The sequence below is a fragment of the Ursus maritimus genome, unplaced genomic scaffold, assembly GCF_017311325.1.
Source record: "Ursus maritimus isolate PB19 unplaced genomic scaffold, ASM1731132v1 scaffold_10, whole genome shotgun sequence".
NCBI lineage: Eukaryota > Metazoa > Chordata > Mammalia > Carnivora > Ursidae > Ursus > Ursus maritimus.
The window spans coordinates 69,494,030-69,516,764 of NW_024423344.1; the positions used below are offsets into that span (position 1 = coordinate 69,494,030).

General features: G+C 39.3%; 1 protein-coding gene across 1 annotated transcript in view; it reads right to left on the reverse strand.

Moving 5' to 3' along the window:
- The window catches only part of NALCN (sodium leak channel, non-selective), a 285,252-nt gene that overhangs the window by 86,832 nt on the left and 175,685 nt on the right, over window positions 1–22,735 (reverse strand). The window contains 1 exon segment of the mRNA XM_040624300.1: window positions 21,001–21,075. Coding sequence (XP_040480234.1) covers window positions 21,001–21,075 — 75 coding nt within the window.

The following is a 22,735-nucleotide window of genomic DNA, read 5'->3' on the forward strand; positions in this document are numbered from 1 at the left end:
GTGAACAGCAGCTGCCAAGTGCTCTTTCTGCCATTCACAGTTAAGCAGCATCAACTAGACACGAACAGACACACAGCCAGTAGCCCAGCAAGTCCTCCCCGAGGCGCACCGCTCCCAGAAACATGCCCACACGCACACCACAGGCTCGCCAGCCCACGGCTGTGCCAAACCGTACGTTCCTCCAATGCCCACTGTGGCATATTTACGGATTTGAGTCAATAAACTACATCCAAGCACAAGGATTTGGGTGAATTTTACAAACTAATGTTGAATGAACGAATCCTGACAATGCAAACAGGACATCCTGAATGATTCCATTTATAGAAAGCTGAAACCACTGCCCCCTCCTGCTTAGTGTCTGGAGAGCGGTTATCCCGGGGGTGGGGTGAAGCATTGTGACTACGAGGGCATGCGGGGTGGGGCTTCTAAGGGACAGCTGATCTTGATCTGGAGGCTGCGTGTGTTCAGTTGTTAAAAGTTCAGCAAAATGCCTTTTTCTATATAGATAATAGAACCCAGTAACAAGTTAAAAAGAAAAAAGATGATGGAGTGGAGTAAAATCACCTAATTCTAACTTCACTGCTATGAATCACCATAACCTGGGCCATTTCTCCTTCTCCAGTCCATGATCTTGGCCAAGGTACAAAACGAGAAAAAAAGACCAAAAAGCAAGATGGGACTGGCGTGTGTGCGGAGGGTGCGGGGCAGGACGAAGATAAGGCAGCCAGGGTAAAGAAAAATACTGCTTGGTTCTTGGAAACCACTGTCAAGTTTCTTAATACGCGATAAACCGTAGTCTATCTTTTATCCAAATTCTTCCCCTTTCTTGCATTTAAGCACAGATTTCTCCAAGATTAAATGTACTTTGACGCAAATGAGTGAGTAATATGGCTTACGTTGAATATACAGGATAATAATTTAGGATCAGTATACCATACCACAAAAGAAGACCTTCTAATGGATAGTAATTGCAATTGTAAATGTTCACTTAAAAATCATTTCAAAGATCATAACCCTTGAACGGAAGGAACCTAGCGTAGCAAACCCAAGATTTTAGTCTTTATGTCGAAAACGCGAATGTAAAGACCAGCACAAAGGAAAGAGTTTATAATGGCTTCAACGGAGCACGAAGTCTGGCTGCAACGAATAGATCAGATGATAGATTTGTAACAGACTCACATGGTTAAAAAAAAACAAACCCACATTTGCAAAAAAGAAATCAGAATCAAAGAGAAAAATTCAAACCTTGAGCTTTAAAATATAGAAATCATCTAAGCTCAGTGCTGTTCTACGGCTCAGCATCTGTCTTGTGGAGATATCATTACACGTTGGGCGGCTGAAAGCCTTTTGCTTTCCTTGTGCTTCTCAAGAGAGTTGGGTGTAATTGCTCTGCATGACACATACCCTGTTCTGCCTCATCGCTTCCATCTTCCATATTCCAGCCTGTGCTTTCTTCTGTTAAAATATTCAAACATTATTCAGTTTTCAGTTCCTTTCTAAACGCTGCAACAAATAACTGAATTGAAGGATTATGTTAAATAAAAATTTTTGTAATTTCTGGTGTGCTTTTCGCAAAGAAAACAATTTAAAAGGCATTCAGACTTGGGAAAGAGTTCTCGTTTAAAAATCTAGCTCATGCTAGTTCGAAAAATGTGCGCAGACCTGTAGGTTAACGTAACTGAAGAGTATTTTTTGGCAGTTCTGTCTGTGAAAAATGGTCGCATTATGGGCCATCTGGGAAAGAAGTGCCTCTTTGTCACCTGAGTAAATTAAGGCTGAATTCTCCTTGCTTCTTTATACAATGGCTTTGGCCAGTTTTGCTCGATCTATACATGACACAGTAATTCAGAACTGAGACTCTTCCTTTGAGCATAAACTTTTATTTCTCCAGCAAGTTTCTCTTGCTATGTCGCATGTGTGATTTTACAACCCCAACCGCACGGCGTCTGGGTTAAAACAGATGGGATATCGGGAGTAATGAGCAAACACGTTGGTCTTTGTTAATATCCCCGTGTCCCTGTGTTCCTATTAAGCCTCAATCTGAAATATAAAGAATATTCCTCACGAGACTGTTGAGTCCAATGAAGAGTTTCTTAGTAGGGAGGACATTTTCTTTTTTTGCCCTGGGCAAAAGGCTGAATATAAGACAGCACTACTATACACTTTAGAAAAATCTTTCCCTTAAAAAGTGTTTGAAGTTGTTAATTCCCGCCCCCCACCCCGCCTTTTACAAAAAGTCTGGACTACATCCAGTACTTCCAAAGTCAAATTGGGGTTTTATTGATACACACTGGAAGGCTCTATTTCTTGGCTTGTGGGCCATAGAAGATACATTTTAATATGACAGCTGGCACCCCAAAATGTTCCAAGTAGCTTTATAACATCACTTGATTAATGGCATGTGGTGTTTCTTTTCCTACATCTCTCAACAGACTCGGAGGTGTTACTTATTCACCCTTACAGTGTGCCCCTGAAGAAAACGGGGGAAAGGAGGAGGAGGAGCTGGTGCCCTGGGGAATTAGGTGGCTGTTCTGTACTTCCAGATTAGGGAGACCAGCAGAGCACTTATGAAGGGCTCTTACTTTTATAGAGTCTTCTGACATCCCTAAGATGTACACAGCACCGAACCTAAGATCTTACAGCCTTGAAATGTCCTTCAGGTTACTTTGTGAAGCAATGTGAATACCAGTTGCAACAAGCCTAGCCTAGCAGAAAATGCTAACAAGTTAGTAAGAGGGAAAAAAACCACAACTATTCAAAAGGAGAATACCAAATTATGTTGAATGGATAACTTTTCCTTATATGATTGATCCTTGAAATCCTATTAACGGACTTAATGATTTCTTAGAGACAGTAGTAAGGAACAGAGTTTGCTTTTGTATGTTTTCTAGGTCCCAAACACCTCTATTTTACATTATATTTCTCTTCGGTTATTCAACCGAGACACAGTTGTTTCCATTAGGAAACTTACTGAGTCATAGAAACATGTTCATTATGATAAAAAATGCATTTTTTGCCTCCACTTCAGATGAAATTATATTAGAATTCCATGTAAACTAGGTAGTTGGTTCTTGTTATTAGACGAATATTCAGTAAATAATAGGAAAAAACCCACACCAAAGGGAATTCAGTATACACACACACACACACACACACACACACATACATACGTATGTGTGTGTGTGTATATATATATATATGTATGTGTATATGTGTGTACGAGTATGTGTGTGTGTGTGTGTGTGTATTTATGCTCACATAATTTTCCTCCCTGTTTTGATTTAGAAAACACAAGAGAGGGGCGCCTGGGTGGCACAGCGGTTAAGCGTCTGCCTTCGGCTCAGGGCATGATCCCGGCGTTATGGGATCGAGCCCCACATCAGGCTCCTCCGCTATGAGCCTGCTTCTTCCTCTCCCACTCCCCCTGCTTGTGTTCCCTCTCTCGCTGGCTGTCTCCATCTCTGTGTCAAATAAATAAATAAATAAATCTTAAAAAAAAAAATAAAACACAAGAGAAAACACAGTCTACATAAAAATAGTAAAAAAAAGTAAGAAGATGCGGGTTTAAATTTTTGTTCAGTTTTATAATCCCTTAACCACTTTGGATTTCAACGTTCTCAAGTGAAAAGTGAGGATCTTCCTTCTTTTATATAAATGCCAGATATATAAGTGAGATAGCATATTGCCTGTAATTTGAATTACTCAAGGGAAATGTGCTATAAAAACCAAAGCTATCACGATGCCACAGGAAGTGCTCGCTCTGCGGGAAAATGCTCTCATCTCAGCGAGTGGGGATGAACGCAGAGGACGCCCACACGCTGTGCTGTCTGTCCATCCATCCCCTCTCCTCCATCCAGCGTGGGACGCCCTCAACGTTTCCCACTCTCCAGCTTCTGCCCCTTCGCCGTGTTGTTTATTTTCTCAAGACTCTTGATTTACATAGAGGGTGGCGAACATTTCTCCTGATCTAGTGTTCTTCCCTATCCCCTTCCCTTTTCAAACTCCTTCTCAGAAGAGTTGCCTGCGCCCGCTCTCTTCTGTGCTAACTGCCCACTCACCTTCCATCCTCTCTGGTTCAGGTCTCTCCCCAGCACCTCGGGGGCTGCTCTCATCAGTCACCCACATTTCCCACGCTGCTTTACCCAGCGGCCACTCGGGCATCCTGTTTTTTGTTTTTTTATCTCATGCCACTCCTTAAACGCCCCTACCTGGGCTTCCATCTTAGTCCTGCCCCTTGAATCCCAGTTGTCTTTTCAGAACACTTGAAAAACAAACACCATCATGTTCCTGATCCTTAAAGTAACTCAAGGATGGTCAATTGTGTGTAGAAGCAGTTTGAATCTTCTTAGCACAGTATAACCCCCCCCCCCCCCCCCCCACCGCAACGTGCCATCCTTGCTCTGAATACTCCAACAATATTGGCTTGCAGGTCCCCCCACAATCTTACTTCAGGTCACGCATGGCCCCACCCCCCCGCTTGCAACACACACTCCTTCTACAGTTGGTTAACGCCCTCAAAAACCCATCTCCTCCAAGAAGAGTTCTCAGAATAGTAAAAACTGGTAGATGAAGTAGTAAACCTGAGTGCTAGACGCTATGCTGACCACTTTGCATCGCTAACATTACTCAATCCCCAGTTTAGCCCTTGGGTGTAGCTCCATGCTCTAGCATGTTACAGACATGGAAACTGAGGTCACAGGAGCTTAAATCAGCTGCCCAAGGTCACACAGCTGCAAGTGGGAGCACTGGGGTGCGACTGCAATCTTTCTGATTCCAGAGCCTGAGCTTCTAAAAACTGTTTTATATGGCCTCATCAAAACAACATTTTCAAGCAATAGATGCATTTTGCCTTCTGCAATTTTGTACCTGCCATTTCTTGAATATGGAATATTTTCTCCCACTTTGCTAACAACACTCGATTCATCATTTTTAGACACATCTTCCTTCCCTGCCTCCAATCTGAGTTAGGCATGTCCTCCCTGACGTTCCTTGCATTTTCTTCAACTTTCGTGCTCAGAGCTTTACGCCGTAACTCCTAATTATGTGCATCTCTCCTCTATTAAGATGGCACATTTTAAATTAAGAGCAGGACTCTGTGCCCTGTGGCCTCACACCGTACATTTACACACACAGGACAAAGATAACACAATGGGAATGAGATGGAGAACAAAAAAAGCAGAATCAGTGGTGTCCCATAGACATGCCAAAGCAGCCCATTTGTGATATTTCTCCTCATTTTATTTTCCTTTTCTTAGGGTCTTTACAAGGTGGAAGAAGCCATAATAGCCATCACAAACCAGTCTCCCAATTTCAGAGGGGTTATTTCACTGATAAAGATGAAGAAAGAGAAATGACAAGTCTCATCAGATTTTCTATTAGAAACAAAATCATAGAAAGTGCCTGGCTCCTGATGAAATGCATGCTCTCAACTTTTTAAGATCAAAAAAGCATAATTAACTATAAATTCTACACGACATATTCACAGTATAAAGTTTCACAGTTATATGTGTCTTTGCACAAGGCCACATAGCAGCCATTTTATATTTACATGTTGTGTTATTGGAGTTTACCATAGAAAATTCTTATCTTATTTAAAAAGAAAACACAACACTTCATGTTGAAATCATTTTGAACTTACATAAGAGTTGAAAAGATAGTGCAGAGTTCCTGTATGCCCTTGACCCAGCTTTTTCTTATGTTCGCATCTTATGTAACCATAGAACATTTATCAAAACTAAGAAATTAACCTTGGTCAAATACTTTTAACGAAAGTGCAGAACTTATTTGGAATTCCCCAGTTTTTGTATCAGTGTCTTTTTGTTTTCAGATCCAGTGCAGGGTAACACATTATATTTCACTGTCATGTCTTTTGAGGCTCCTCTAAGCTGCGACAGTTTCTCTTATCTTCCCTGTTTGTAAATGACCTTGACAGTTTAAAGGAGTACTGGGCAGGTAACTTGTAGAGTGTCCTTTGGTTTGGGGTTGTCTAATGTTTTCTCATGATTTGACTGAGGTTATGGCTTTATGGAGATGATAAGCTTTTCTCATGATATCAGGGGGAGCATGACACCAGTAGCCTTAATATTGGTGATGGCAACTGTAACCAGGGGTAAATTGTGTCTACCGGGTTTCTCTACTCTAATGTTATAGTGTCTTTACACTACACTTTCCTTACACTACAAGGTAGAAATAAGTCACCAACACCTGGCCACAGTGAGAGACAGAAGATTTAAGGTTTATCTCCTAGGAGGGAGGAGTATCAAAGAATTTGTAGACCCATGTTAAAACCATCGGAATAATTTAAAAAAAAAGAAAGTTTTAAAAGGAGAAACCTGGAGGTCATGCAAATACCCTATTTCTTCTTAGAGTTTCACAGTAATTTCAACATCCACCAGTAGATCCTACCAGCCACAATTGTAACTATAATGTTCTAATGGTGATTTTCTATTTCCCTCATTTATTATTCTATTATTTCTATTTCTCTCTATTTACTTGGGATTATTCTGTGAGGAAGAGTTGGCACCTCTCCATTTTTAAATTCAATCATTTACTAATACATAAGTATGAGCTTTGGTTGTTTATTTCATTCTTTGATTAATAATCCAATATCATTGTTATTTATTTTATTGCTCTAATTGTTCCTGCTTTGGCCATTGGGGGCTCTTTCAGTTGGCTCCTCTACTTCAATATACTTTTTCTTTTTCTTTTCCTTTCTTTTTAAAAAGTTCTTCCTTACTGTCTGGGCTTCACAAAATACTTAAGTCATATCTTGTGTTTCCCCTGACTGAGCTGGAGAATCAGCCATTTCTCCACAAAGAGTCCTGATTTGCTTTCCTGGAGAATGGTATTTAGAAATGAAAATCTTGCCACTGAGTTTGCTTGTTGTACTGGTATGGCACTGCTTCTATGCTCACTTGGAGGAAAGAGCTAGGGAATGCATGGATGTATATAGAACTGTGTTAAACACCCATATCTATACTTACCACCTACATATGGGTGGATGGCTCTTATGTAACCTTAGATCACCTATATGCATCCATCCACATATCTATGAGTCTGTCTATATATCTATGTATCTATCCATCTTCTATCTTAAAATAAACTGAGTTCGTAAGACCCACCCAGCCATAGGGTTCATTCTGGTTCATTCATCTCCCCTTTGCTTATTTGTAACTTCGTTCTCTGACAGTGTGACACTATCTACAGTAAGTTTCCTAATTTGTTCCACCTTCGTGTACATATAACTAGTATCAGGAATGGTACCACACTTAAAACTGGAGGTACGGAAGAGACGTATCTTGTAGTCCCCACACTGGGGTCTTCAACCTCAGCTGTGTTCTGTCTCCTGAAGTAATTCCTTTTCAGGCAACAATCATGCATTTTCCAAGTACCATTCCTGAGTATGCTTATGGCAGATTGTAGAGTTGTTCAATTTTGCAGACTTTGATAAAAAGGCTTATTAGATGCACTATGAAAATTCACATTAATCAACATATTTTATGCAAAGCAAAATGGAAATAGGAATAACATCAAACCAAATAGCATGCATGTACATTTCTCATTTCCTAGAAATAATCTAAGTCATTCTTTTGTTAATATCAGAGTAAAAAATATTTGATTGTCATATGGCTGTGTGTGAGAACGCCAGACACGCCCCATCTCCTACTGTGCCTGCTACTGAGCAAGCACACTGAGTAGAATATAAGAAAAGGCCAAGAATGAACTCATTAACCCTCAAGAACAGGAAGCAGAATTACGAGTAAATCAAAGGAAGACCGGTTGCTATTCTTAAACAAATTCCATACATTTCGCTACCTTTTAGTAAAAATCAATCCAGTTCAATCCAGTCTCCTACCTGATTCAGAGCTTCCCCTCATCTCTACCCCACAGAGCTACAAGAGTGACTTCTGGTCTGAAACTTGGGAAGGAACATGGTCCCTTCTTTTACTGTTCCACATCTTCTGGGTCTAGCTCCTCCAGAGCAGAGGCCAGGGTGGAGAGTTAGGAGAAGGGACTGTCTTAGGAAACCAGTCACATTTCAGGGTGGCCCTCTTTGTCTGGATCTGAACTTGTTAAAAGCTGATGGCTTTCTGTAGGGATGACCAGCATTGTAAGCAGTCAGAGACATGAAATTCTGGCCTAGAAGGAATGAGGTTGACTAGCTGGACCAATCAGACCTTCTCTCGTTGGGAGCGTGAACTTGAGATAGAGTGTTGATTATTTGTAAAAAACCCAAAGTCAAAATTTACATGGAGAAACTCAGAGAGAGGTTACTTGTGTTGGGCTAACAGTAAGGCACCTGCAGTTATTAAACACTTTTCTTCAAGGCTGTAGTATCTCTTTTCTTCCCACTTTATACAATCTCACCCAGATTCACAACTTGCACTGTTATGTCCATACAGAGAATATCACTAGAACTGAAGAATCAGAGAGGATGAGGGTTTTTGTCTTGTTTCTTCACTGACTGACACATGGTAGGCATGGGCTATGTGAAGATTACATTGAACATCCATATTTGTATCTCTAGCCAGGCATCCAGCCCTCACTCCTGAACTCCAGATGTACACATGCAGCCATTAGGTGTCTCCACTCAGTCTCAAACTCATCACAACACGCCCAAGATGGAGTTGTTGATCTTTTCCCTTGAATAGGGTTCTGTGCTAATGTTTCTTGCTTCAGCGAATGTTACCATCATCCATCCAAGGAGATGAACCTGAAACCAAGAGTCACCATTGAGACTCTCACTTATGTCCTTAAACCCAAAGTATATGGACTGAGACTCAGAACAAAGAACAGATGGACCATGTTAAACTTAAGTCCAAAAGGAGTCAAGGCAGTGACAACATCTCCACTGTATTCACATTCGAGTTTAGGTACACACAGGGTAACACTCCTTATAGGCTTCACTCCTTATTGTCTTAACACGGCCACGAAAGAGTCCTTTTGCTATTCATAAAACTGAAAACCAATTATCTGTCATACTTCTTCCTTAGAACCGTAACAGTCCAGTTTCCCATACTGTGAAAGGATTTAAAGAAAAAATATTGCCGTTCATTAAGAAAAAATGTGTTCTCTTGATTACAGAAAGCAAACAGGATAAAGTCCCCACAGCTAAGCAGTAGGCATAGGGCTGGGCGTGCTGAGTTCAGGCAGAGCTGAAGGGGGAGCTTGTCCCCCAGTTTGGGCATGTCTTCCCCCACAAACCTTCCCATTTTTTAAAATTGAGGGGTTGTCTTGCAGAGTGCTATGGAAAAAAATGTAATGAAAGTAATTCTGAATTAACACAATTGTAGAATGATGTACTGACAGCTCACTGATGGAGACAAGTCATTTTATGTTTGTTCAAAGGCAAGAGAGACTTAAGGTAATTTATAAAAAGTCCCGAGTGCCAGTGGAATGGGGCAAAGGACAAGGTTTCTAAAGGTGATATGGTTTGAGTCAATCATTCATGGAATGAAAATTTGGAAGGGCTTAGAGAAACTCTTCTTCCAAGAAAGTCTCAAATTTATACAACTCACTTTTTATGGCCTTATTTGATGAAGGGTGATGGTAAAGATTCCAGCTGCTGAGAAAGCTGCTCTTGGTTGGTGCAGCTGGTCTGCATCCCGAGGTGCACCCATTACCCCCCATTACGCCATGCTCTTCGCTCCTGACTTCCCAGCTCCTAAAGGGAGCACTTTTTCTGGAGACCAGAGACCAAGGCTCTGGTGGCTGTGTTCGTTCCTGCGGGGTGTTGTAACAAAGTACCAACACTGAGTGCCTTAAAACAACAGAAATGTTTTGTCTCACAGTTCTGGAGCCTGGGAGTCCAAAATCAGGGTGTCTGTGGGCTTGGTGCCCTGTGGGGGTTCTAAGGGAGGGTCTGTTCCATGCCTCTCTCTTAGCTTCCGGTGATGGTCGGCAATCCTTGATGCTCCCTAGCTTGTAGACACCTCACGGTGTCTGCCTCTTCATCACATACTGTTCCTGTCTGTCCGTCTGTCTGTCTCTTCTTTAAATATAAGGACACCAGTCAGAGTGGATTAAGGTTCACCCCAAAGACCACATCTTAACTTGATTACATTTGCCAATACCCCATTTCCAAATAAGGTCACCTTCACAAGGACTAGGGATTCGGGTTTCAGTATGTCTTTTTGAGGGATACAACTGAATGCACAACCGAAGGACATAAATTCTAAGAGGTACCTCCTCTGTTTGATGCCCCAACCCCTGATTATTGCTGGTTTAACTCCAAAATTCCGGTTGGCTGTTTCCCCTTTTTGCATTGACTTCTGGATTTCTAGGCGGTGTCTAACACTGACAATTGATTATCCCCAAATTTTGAGCGTCTGTTATTACCTCCTGGCTTGCACCCTGATCTGAACGGTGTTCAGCGTTAGTCACTTCATCTCTTTGAACGGATCTTAGTGTTGTTCATGTATTTGTTGACATAAGAATTTACCATTAAACAAAGGCCTAACAATGAAACAATTTCAGAAATAGCCGAGCAAATACTATATAAGATGACCTCTTGAGGCCTAAATTATGGAAAATTATGGGGAGTTATATGTAAATTAACAATTGAAGAGTCCATTTCTGGAGTGGCTTCAAGTGGAGTCGAATAACGTCAAAGGCTTCCAGTAAACACCATTTTTCAACCTCCAGCCACTAATGATTTGTAGCTTCTTGACGGTATTGATCCTCTGGCCCCCGGGCAGCTCAGTGTTTGCTGGAACAGCAGGAATCCTCGATGTCTGATGCCTCCAACTACCTAGGATTCCCAGCTGTTGATCCCATGTGTTGTGCAAACATCACTCTCCACGCCTGCCACAATGGAAGAAAAGGTTGGCTAGCCCGATAGTAAATAGTGGTGACATATCTAAAAGCATTAAGAATCAGCCAGTGACGAGTGGTCTTTCTAGAAGCTTTGAGGATGACAAGTCTGAGAAGAAAGGATTGGCAATCCATCTTCACTTCTTAGCTGTCATACACTGCTTATCTCCTAGAACCAACTTTCACTCCAGTGCCTGAGCTTGCTGTCATCACTGTCATCTACCACCTCCTTACTGCTAACATGGCTGCCATTTTTTCATTAAATTTTTTTTAAGTTGTGATCAAAAACACATAACATAAAATGTACCATCGCAGTCAGTTTTAAGGGTACAGTTCAGTAGTGTTAAGTACATTCATCTTGTTGCGCAAAAGACCTTCAGTATTTTTTCATCTTGCAGAACTAAAACTCTATAGACATTGAACTTCCCACTGCCCCCTCCCCCTGGCTCCAGGCAGCCACCATTCTACTTTCTGTTTCTATGAACTGGACTCCTCTAGGAACCTCACAGAAGTGGAATCATACAGTACTTTTTTTTTGTCACTGGCTTACATCACTGACCACAATGTCCTCAAGGTTCATCCATGCTGCAGCATGTGTCAGGATTTCCTTCCTTGTTAAGGCTGAATAATATTCCAATGTATGCATACACCACATTTTCTTCACCCATTCATCTGCTAATGGACATCTGATTTGCTTCTACCTCTTGGCTATTGTGAATAATGTTGCAACAAACATGGGTTTGCAAATATCTCTTCGAGACCCTGATTTCAATCCTTTTGGATATATACCCAGAAGTGGTATTGCTGGATCATAACTATTTTTCATTTTTTGAAGAACTTCATACTGTTTTCCAAGGTGGCTGCACATTCTCAGCAATAGCGGACAAGTGTTCCAATTCTCCATATCCTTGCCAATACTTTTCATTCTCTAGTTTTTTAGTAGTGGCCATTGTAATGACTGCAAGGTTGTATCTCACTGTGGTTTTGATGATTAGTGAAGCTGAGCAATTTTTCATGTGGTTCTTGGTCATTCTTATATCTTCTTTGGAGAAATGTCCATTCAAGTCCTTCGCTACTTGTTTTTTGTTGTTGTTGTTGAGTTGCAGAATTCTTTATATATTTGGATATTAACCCCTTATTAGATATATGATTTGCAAGTTTTTTCTACCATTCCATAGAGTGCCTTTTCACCATGTTGATTGTTTCTTTTGTTGCACAAATGTTTTTAAGTTTGATGTAGTCCCATTTGTCTATTTTTGCTTTTGTTATGGGTTCTTTTGATGTCATATCCAAGAAGTCATTGCCAATTTCAATGTCATGAAACTTTTTTGTAGTGTTTTCTTCTAGGATTTTTATAGTTGTAGGTCTTACATTAAGTTCTTTATTCCATTTTGAGTTAGTTTTTGTATATGGTATAAGGTAAGGTTCCAATTTGCATGTGGACATGCAGTTTTTCTAGCATCACTTATTAAAGAAACTTTCCTTTTCCCATTGTGTGGTTTTGACACCCTTGTTGAAGATCATTTGACCATAGACATGAGGATTTATTTCTGGGCTCTCTTTCTTTTGTTCCACTGATCTATAAGTCTATCTTTATGTCAATACCATGTTGTTTAATTATTGTAGCTTTGTGATATGTTTTGGGATTAGGGAGTGTGAGGCTTCAACTTTGTCCTTTTCAGAACTTTGTTTATTTGTTTGTTTGGCTATTTGGGGGCCTTTGAGATTCCACATAAATTTAAGGATTTTTTTTTCTGTTTCTGCAACAAAGTACATTAGGATTTGATAGGGATTGCACTGAATCTGTGGATCACTTTGGGTAGTATGAACACTTTAATAATATTAATTCTTCCAGTCCATGAACACAGATGTCTTTCCATTTATTTGTGTCCTCTGTAATTTCTTTCAGTGATATTTTGTCATCTTCAGTGTAGAAATCTTTTACTTCTTTGGTTAAGGTTACTCCTCAGTATTTCATTCTTCCTGATGTTATTACAAATAGAAGTGTTTCCTATGGTGACATTTTTTCACCTCTCTGAAGTCTTTGAGACTGTTGACCATAGTCTCCTTCTTGAAACACTTTTACCTTTGGTTTTGAAGACAAACACATTCTGGACTTCCCTCCTACCTCTTGGGCTGTGACTTCTTATTCATATTTCAGGCTCCTTCTCATGGCTTATACAATTCATGTCTTGTTCCTCAGGAGCCATGGTAAACTTAGGACTTCTAAAGGTTTAAATTACCATTTGCATGTTGATTTTTGCTCCTCTCTAATATCTCTTTCAGCCCCAAGACTCTACCTACCTTCTATCTACCCACAGACTTTGTTTCATAAATATCTCCCAGGCATCTCATGGTAAATATGGCCAGTTCCCTCCCCCCAAACAAACCAAACCAAACCCCTCTTTCTTCCTTCTCTTGTGCTCTCTGTGTTGGTATACCTTGGGCAATCTAGAAACCTGGGTGACACCCTGGTCTCCTGCCTTTGCTCTTCTCTTAACTTGCAACTGGTCACCAAATCCTACTCACTGTATTCCCTCCTCTGTATTCCACCACCCCTGCTATGTTCCCTTGCTTCAATTTCCTTTGGTTGAGGCTGCAATCATCCCATTTGGCTCAGGACCCATGCTCCTATCATCAGTCTAGGGCCCCTTCAGTCCATTCCCTATGCTGACGTTGGAATGTAGGGGACATTATGTCACTCTTGGGCTTAAATGCCCTTAGGACAATACCTAAAATGCTCAGCACTGCTCACAGCTTTCACCTGCAGTTCCCTGCTCATTTTTCCAACACACCATTTCTCCCTTGCTCAACACTTGAATCACAGTGAATTTGTAGTGGTCTCCAGAAAACCACTATGCTTTTTCTTGCCCAAAGAAAAAGTTTCTGTTCTTGTGGTCCTGAGTGCCCTTCCTCATGCCACTTTCTCCTAATCCCCTTCACCTGGATAGGCATTACTTCAGATTTTAGTCTACACCATCCTTGTGATAAAACACCTCTGATTTCATCGTCAAAGTTGTGTGTGTCTCCTATGTGTTCACAAGCCCCTCATAGTATCTGTTTGCATGTCACTTTTTCCCATGACCTCACAAACAACTTAAGGCAGGAACAATATCTTGGTCATCATTATGTCCCTTGTCCCTAACACAACATTTGAAGCACAGTAGATAAGTAGTCAGACCCCAGGATTACAAAACAGGTAGATCTCATCTCTGAGCAGTAACATCCCATCTGTAAAAGGGATACCTCATATGACCTTAGCTTGATGCCATTACATATTTGAATCACGCAGCCTTCCTCCCTCACCCCCCACACCGATTCCTGGCTCCCTACGCCATATTCTGATTATAATTTGACCTTCAGTCTATACACCCACAGGCAGAGAAGATGCTGATCCACAAATGTAAGCACATCGTCCAACCTACTTTCTAGACACACATCTCATAATGAATGAAGGAACTGGTTCTCTGAGTAGGCATCGTGATGTCCTTCGGTGAGGACATTGATTAGAGTCAGACAGCCCATGTTATTCCAACTTAGGCACCTACAAATCGTATGAACTTGGGCAAGAAATGTCCTCCTTTCAGTGTTAGTTTCTGTGTCTTTAATATTCAGCATAAAATCCAATAATTTAATACGCAGCACCTTGCATGAGGTAGTTTTCAATAGGTGATATTTAAGATCACAGAATTATGTCACTCTTTTATGTTACACTAGGCTGAATGAATTCACTCATGGGCAAAATACTGAGAAGACTGAAGGCCTGACCTGGATCAGAAGACAGGAAACAGTGCTTGGCTGAATGGCACACTCCCCAACACCTGTCTCTGTGCAACTGCCCTCCATCTGGAAAGACCTCCATATAGACACAAAGCAGAGATGAAAGTGAAAGCTCCCAGGTAGGGTTAAAGAGAAATATTCCCCTAGAGCTCATATTTTAAAAGGAATATAATTTAAAAAAATCACAGTCATAAGAGAGAAAGGCTCTTTCACATGTCCATCCTCACTATGCAGTGGACACCACCAAAGACCAAACATCATCAAATTTGAACCAGGATTCAAATGAGACTTGATACAGCACTGGGGAAACAGTTTTAATTTCAGAGTTTTGAATTTAATCTAAATAGACTATCTATACTTCCCCTGTCAAAGATTCTTTCCCTGAGGCTTCTCTGTGGGTTTTTTTTCTCATAGTTTAATGAATTTTATACTGCTTGAAAGAAAATGCTTTATATCTGTCTTGCACTGAATTTGCAAAAATCATTAAAGCTGTGAGGGTTTTTTTTCATTTCTGAAGTTTGTAAAACTCCACCTACATTTTCCAGTGTCTTTGTTATACCACTGAGGATCGAGGTCACTGTCTCCTACTACTGTTCAGAGGACAGCATTGGGTCAAGGAAATTTTTAGCTTATATGCAAACTGAATTGGCTTCTCAGTAGCCAAATTACACATTCACAGACAATTTCATTTCTAGTCAATTTTCAGATCTTATGTAGAAAACCATTATGTGCCTATATCTTTATTTATATCTGAACCTGTATCTATATCTATCTCCATCTCCAGGGCCTGTGTTGGGTGTTGGGTGAAAAGGGAAGCATCGTTTCTGTTTAATTAGGTATGGGAGCCATGAAATGATCGCTACTGCTATTTTGCTGCCAGGAATCAGTTGCGTCTTATATGCAACACACAGGGAAAGCAAAAGATGAATTTTATATGGAGCATCATTGGCATGGTTTTTTAGAACATTATTTATCTTGAATGACAAAAGAAAAGCTACCTTAGTGGCTATCAAGGCACAACTCTGGTGATACCGTGGAGGGGGGCCTGACTGGAACAGGCACTTTAGAACCTCTCAAAATGTGTCCACAAGGAGTCCTTTTAGTATGCCCCTCTGAATCCAATTTAAAAAAAAAAGAAAACTTTTCTCTTGCAAAATGCCTTAATTAAGCAATAAATAATTCAATGTTTCTTCTTTTCCATAAAAGAAGACATATATGAACAGACATCAGAGCTTTAGCATAAGGGAAGCTGCACTGCCACCTGGAATTTGCAGTTTTCCAGCTAACAGTATTAAAGTTGGCCTTTGAGTTAGCACAACTGGTCTTACAATGGGTGCATGAATGATTCCCTCTAGGTTTCTTGAAGTGTTAAAAAAAATGGCGGCTGCTCCACACTTTCTCTTGAAAAGTTCTGCAGCCGGCAGTCCCAAGTGGAAACCACTGTCTCAAAGGTCAAGGAGGTGACCAGAAAGCAATGGGCAAAAGATTCGTAGCATGCTTATACTTAAGAAGAATGTGATTCTAGGATTCCACCAACAATGGATCATGCAGACCACACCTGGCCTCAAGGAGCTTCTCCCTGAAGGGCTCTGGTGTCCTTTACCATCTGGCAACCTGACTTGATCACTTTCCTAACTCTGGATTCGGTCCCACTCCTCCCTCTCCATCACTGGATTAGAGTCAGAACCTGTGTTCTTTCCTTTAATTTCGTATCTTGAATGTTTTCCTAGTGCCCTGCTCACGTCTTCCTGCTTCTCTTCCGTTCTAGTGTCTTCCCTGTACCTTCTAGCTCTCTCCTATCCCATCCATTTTCACGGTCCTATCTCCTCCTCTGCCAAGCGTGAGCATAGACTTTCTCTTTCTAATAGCTTTGTTTAGTGTTTCATACTTAACCTCTCCATTTTAGAGGTGACTCACACTGGTTTCTATTACTCTTGAAAAATGTCCACGAACCAACGTTTACATTTCAACACAATTGTTTTTACCACACTCATAATAAAATACATTAAAAGTCTCTAGAGGCCTCATTGAAATGTGAGATGTTGCAAGCACGTTGTGTGTGCGTCTGAAGAGGCTCATTGCTCCAGAAGGTCACTGAGAGAAGAGGTGCCTCGGGCAGCAGCTACCGTCGTGTGGAGTGAATGTCAAGCATTTGAGCTCTTACCTGTTGCAAAAGTCCTAACTCTAGTGGCTCTGATTAGATCATCTGCTTTTCCGGGGGAAACAAAGAACTATTTTGGATAGTTTTAATGATTGGGTTGTTTAATTCACCTCCATTCCTCAGAAAACTGCTCTCATGCCAACAGTTACTTCATGAATGTAACAGTGTTTCTGTCATCTAAAATATGATTATTTATACACGAGTCATTAACAGTCCTATGGGTGAGCCTTCACAACAGATATGACTCATGTTTGGTATTTATTCAGCTTTACTGTGGCTCAATAATAGAGCCTGGGCTTTAGGTCCGAATTGTCTGGGTTCGAATCCTAACTCGGCCGTGTATCAGCTGTGTGACCTTAGGCAAGTTACTTAACTTCTCTGTGCCTTAGTTTCTTCATCTGTAAGATGGATATATTAATAATGCCTACATTACAGGACTGCTGTGAAATTTAAATAAGTGAAAATACACAGCACCTGGCACTGAATGAGTCTGACAAATATTACTGGAGTTGTAAGAACCTACAGAATAGTTGGTGAAAGGATAAAAGACGAAAAAAAAAAAGTTTGTACTGAACAAAGACAGACTATGGAGAATGCAGTGCTGTCTAGAACTTAAAATGTTGGGAAAATCAAATACTTTTTACATCTTTCGCATTCTATTCTCTACCTGGGAACAATAAAAACAGAGTATATGCTTTTAAATCTTTAAGGGCTGAGGCTGCACACAGAAAACTAAATAAATATTTCAGGTAACATTTTTATTAGAGGTCTACAAGAAGCTAGGAGAGACAGGGTAACGTTTTAGGTATTCAAGTGATTATACGCATGTGTGTATGAAAGTGCATACGTGTGTGTGTGGGGGGGTGTATTCTTGAAACTATGTAAATGAGCCCCACCTCAAAGGACAAGATCACTGGAAATAAGGGGGGGGGTATGAAAAAATGACACAATTTGTAAAAACTTGTGAAACGAATATTCATATACAAAATGGAAGAAAATGAAACAGGACATTTTAACTTTGTCAATATTTGGTGAGTTTCAAGTATGAATTAATAGGTGAATTTAATAGATAGGTAGTGTTAGTCCAATCATGGCCAAAGAACAATGTGAAAAGTACTCATGAAAATGAGTTTGCTGTTTTATTCATGGTTGGGATTTTCAGTGTTCAAATATCTCTAAATATTCAAAGAACATACTTCAAACTGTAGGCTGGCATAATTGGATAATCAGCTCTGGTGTACAGGATTTCCAGAAATACAAAGCATCACTAATATACAGCAAGTGATTAAATAAAAGCCATTTTATAAGTAATGATAGATGCTCAAAGCAAAGCACCGTATGGTTTATTAAAACTGTACAGTCCAGTAAGAAAGTCAGATGCTAATTAAAGTCCTGATATTTTTATTGTTGGTTTTTCTCTTGGGGTCAGATAAAAAGTATATATATATATTTTATATGTATTATACATAATATCAACACTAATATCAAATATTAGTATGTTTGAATTCATAAACTTGAAAAGAAATTGCCATACGGATTTATTTTACTTCTTTCTAGTGGAAAAACTATTTTACAAATGTGGGCTGGAATTATATGGAATTTTAATTGGCCAATGATTATTTAAAACCATACTGAACCTGGCTGTATCACCAGTTTAAAAAAATAGAGTATTTTTCATTTTATCCATAGAATACATATTTTAATGTCCTCTACTAGTGGACATTAAAAATCTATGCATAGTAAACATGATATACAGGAAAACCCACATCTGAATACCAGATTTGTAAACCAAGGACTACGGTGGTTATACAACAGCAGATTTTTATTAATTATGTCTATTGATATGGTTAGTTTCAATTCCGAACTCACTAATTACATATTTCTATCACTAGAAGCTGCATGAAGCATTTGCATCAATGGCATAAAAGAAGTTCCCAACTCTCATTTGAATAACCTGTCACTGTTGCTGCAAACTGAAAAGATCTGGAAGAAATCATTTCCACTATGCCCAGAAGGCCATTTTGTTTGTGTAGCTGAAGGACAGAAAAGCACTTAAATCCTTCCTTGATATGCTCACAGTGGGCATCTTTTTTATCAAATATATATTTTTTCTCTCATTGACTGCCCTTAGTTAAAAGCACGGACTTTGGAGATAAACAGAAATACAAAGATGAAATGCCTAAAGTGACTCTAAGATATGCAAATGACAATAAAATAGTTGTCTTTCATTAAAAAGACAACTCAGATGCAATTTGAAAATTCTGAATGTAAGACTTGCTTTGTAACCTTGGTTCTTGGTTAACATCCCAATTATTATTCTTGCAGTGCTGGGGAGGGTGATCCAAGAATATCTTACCCCCCTTCTCAGGCAAGGGAAACAAAAACAAAGATAAGCTATTGGAACTACATCAAACTAAAAAGCTTCTGCATGGCAAAGGAAATCATCAACAAAATGAAAAGGCAACCTACTAAATGGTAGAAGATATTTGCAAATCATCTATCCAATAAGAGGGTGGAAGCAACAAAACACATAAAGAACTTTTACAACTCAACACCCCCCCAAAACAAACAATCTGGTTAAAAAATGGGCAGAGACACTGAATAGATATTTTTCCAAAGAAGACATCCAGATGGCCAACAGACACATGAAAAGATGCTCGACAACACTCATCATCAAGGCCATGCAAATCAAAACCACAATGAGACATCACCTCACACCTATCAGAACGGCTGAAATCAAAAACACAACAAACAACAAGTGTTGGCGAGGATGTAAAGAAAAAGGAATCCTCGTGCACTGTTAGTGGGAATGCAAACTCGTGCAGCCACTGTGGAAAACAATATGGAGGCTCCTCAAAAGATTAAAAATAGAATTACCATATGACCCAGTAATTCCACTACTGGGTACTTACTCAAAGAAAACAAAAACACTACTTCGAAAGGTTATATGTGCTCCTATGTTTATTGCAGCACTTACAATAGCTAAAATATGGAAGCAACCCAAGTGTCCATCGATAGATGAATGATAAAGAAGAGACGATATATATATAATGGGATATTACTCAGACATAGAAAGGGTGATATCTTGCCATTTGTGACAATATGGATGGAGCTAGAGGGTATCATGATAAGTGAAATAAGTCAGACAGGGAATGACAAACACCATATAATTTCACCTATATATGGAAGCTAAAAAACTAAACAAATAAACAGATAAACAAAAAAGCCAGAAACAGACTCATAAATACAGAGAACAAACGGATGGTTGCTGGGGAAGAGGTGGGGGAGGACAAAATAGGTGAAGGAGATTAAGAAGCACCAACTTCCAGCGATAAAAATAAGTAAGCCATGAGGATGAAAAATAGAGCAGAGGGAATATAGCCAATAATATCGTAATAACTTTGCATGGCGACAGATGGTAACTACATTTATGTTGAGCACTGCATAATATATGGAATTGTTGAACCACTATGTTGAACACCTGAAACTAATATAACATTGAATTCAACTATATTTTTATAAAAAAAGAATATCTTATCCAGTGACCTCTTTTCACACCAACTCTACTTCTCAAAGGGTCTCTACTCTTTGATACAGCCAAATATTTAAGCTAAGGATCTTCCATGCAACAGAAACTATGAGAATGGTCCATCATGCCTGTCATCTTTCTGCCATCAGTCATGTAACCTTCACACATTTTCATTTCCATTTTTGGGGGTATGATTATCAATGCTATAATATCCAATCTGTTTTCACACCTAGCTGGGCACAGAGTTGATCATTTATTCTATTCCATTTCTTATAATGACTACGGGCACCAGGACTAAATTCTCTTTCAGTGTCCAGAGGTCAGGCAAGTTGATGCTTAATATTTTTATGATGATGATCAAGAGTATTACACATAATTATGCAAAATGGCAATTTGGCCCTGAGGCATTTCATTTTCAAACAACCTTCATGTAATGACAGGAGAAGAGTCGCCAATTCAATTTCCTGTAGTATGTCCATTTCCTCTACTCAAAATAGTAATATGAAAATATTCCTAGGATAATTATAGAGCAATAAAAACTTTCTTTGTTGATAATGGATAAAAATTAAACAAAAGAAAATTTTGCCAACTCAGACTGCCTTAACTTATTAAAATCTATTTTTTTACTTTGAAGCTCTCTTTTACAGTATCTGTAAACACATGTTTTACTCTTATTTTTTTAAATGCGGATTTGAAGAATTCCCCACACATTACTTACTTGTTTAAGCTTCTTTAGATCTTCATCAAGTTCTAAGTTGTCCAAAATAACAGCAACAAACAAACTCAGGAGGATCTATAAAATGGTTAAATAACAATGAAAAAACCCACATGCCGTAAGTATCAAAATATTACATATAAATATATGATATAGAATATCTACCTAAAATACATACTACATTGAATGCATTAAATGAAAAATGAACATGTAGTTGTGAAGAATTGCATAGGGTTTTTAACGTATTTATCACAAATATGTTAAAGGAAATGCACATGTTAACTGAAATAAGCAATATATAATATTAATTTGCTTTATGAAACCGATTTAAAATGGAAATTAAGAAAAAAGTTTTTATAACTCAACAGTCCCACTTCTGAGACTATATCCAAAGAAAATAATTTGGAGTATTAAAAAGCTTTATATACAAAGGTGTTTGACAGTTATTCATAATAATGAAATATTAGAAATAGCATCTAACCTTATGTAAACAGGTAATACCGTTATGCAGATCTCCATTATAAAATTCACACAGCCATTAAGAACTCCCTCTGTGGTAGCTAGTCTCTAAGAGGGCCCCCTGGTGTTCACACTGCTGAGCCTCCTCCCAAGCTAAGATACGGCTGGTCTGTGCAATAGGTTATGGAAAGGACTGTGGGTGACTTCGAAGGCTAGGTGATAAAGACAGTGTGGCTTTCAGCTTGCTCTCTCTTGGATCACCCACTCTGGTGGAAGCCAGGTGCCACGTCATGAGGACACTCAAATGGCCCTATGGAGAGGTCCATGTGGTGATGAACCAAGGCCTCCCACCCTGTGAGTGATCCATCTTGGAAATGGATCCTCCAGTCCTTGTCAAGCCTTCAGTCAACTGCAGTCCCACCAACATCTTGACTGCAAACTCATGAGACATTCTGAGCTAGAAACAGTTAGCTCATCCTGTCCCAGATTCCTGACCCTCAGAAAATATGTGAGAAATAAATGTTTATCCTTGTAAGCTCTTATTGTCCATAATTTGTTATACAGCTACATAACAAATGCACTCATGAATTTTAATAGTATTGAAAAAAATGCTCACATTATAATATTAAATAAGCGTGTACACGGTAGAAGTGCAAGGAGGTACAAAAAAGAACGGAGTGAATGCTAGAAGGAGGTACTTGAGAAATGTTAACCATGCCTGCCTTTGTGAAAAACAGACTTCCTCCTTTTCTTTGTATTTCACATTTCACAAATTAAAAAAAAAAAAAAGGGCATATGCTTCTTTTGGAATGGGTAAATATGGTAAAAGAAAGCAAGCAACAAAAAAGGAGAATTTTTTTAAATATTTAATTTTTAGTCCTTCTTCAAGTTTGAATTCTTTAAAGTTCCACATCTGTTCAATAAATCTTTTTCATTCCTAATTTATGTTCCTCCTTTCGATTTCCCTCTTAAGAAATTATTCCCATTTGTTAATATTAGATGGTTAAGCATGAAGGTAAGAAAATTAAGGCAATTTAGTCATGACTTTTAAGTACCAGAGAGATTTATTATGCAAAAGTTAATGGCTAGTTCTTTTCCAAGTTCAATGAGTATATAACAAGGGGAAAAAGAGCCGCCAGATATTATTAAATTTTGACAGTATATGCTTGCCTTGGGACAAGTGCCAATACCCTTCTGTTTAAAAGCTATGTCCTTTGGGATCCTACCAGAACTTAAAGAAGATACAGAATGGTCTAGATGACAGATTTTGACGGATGTC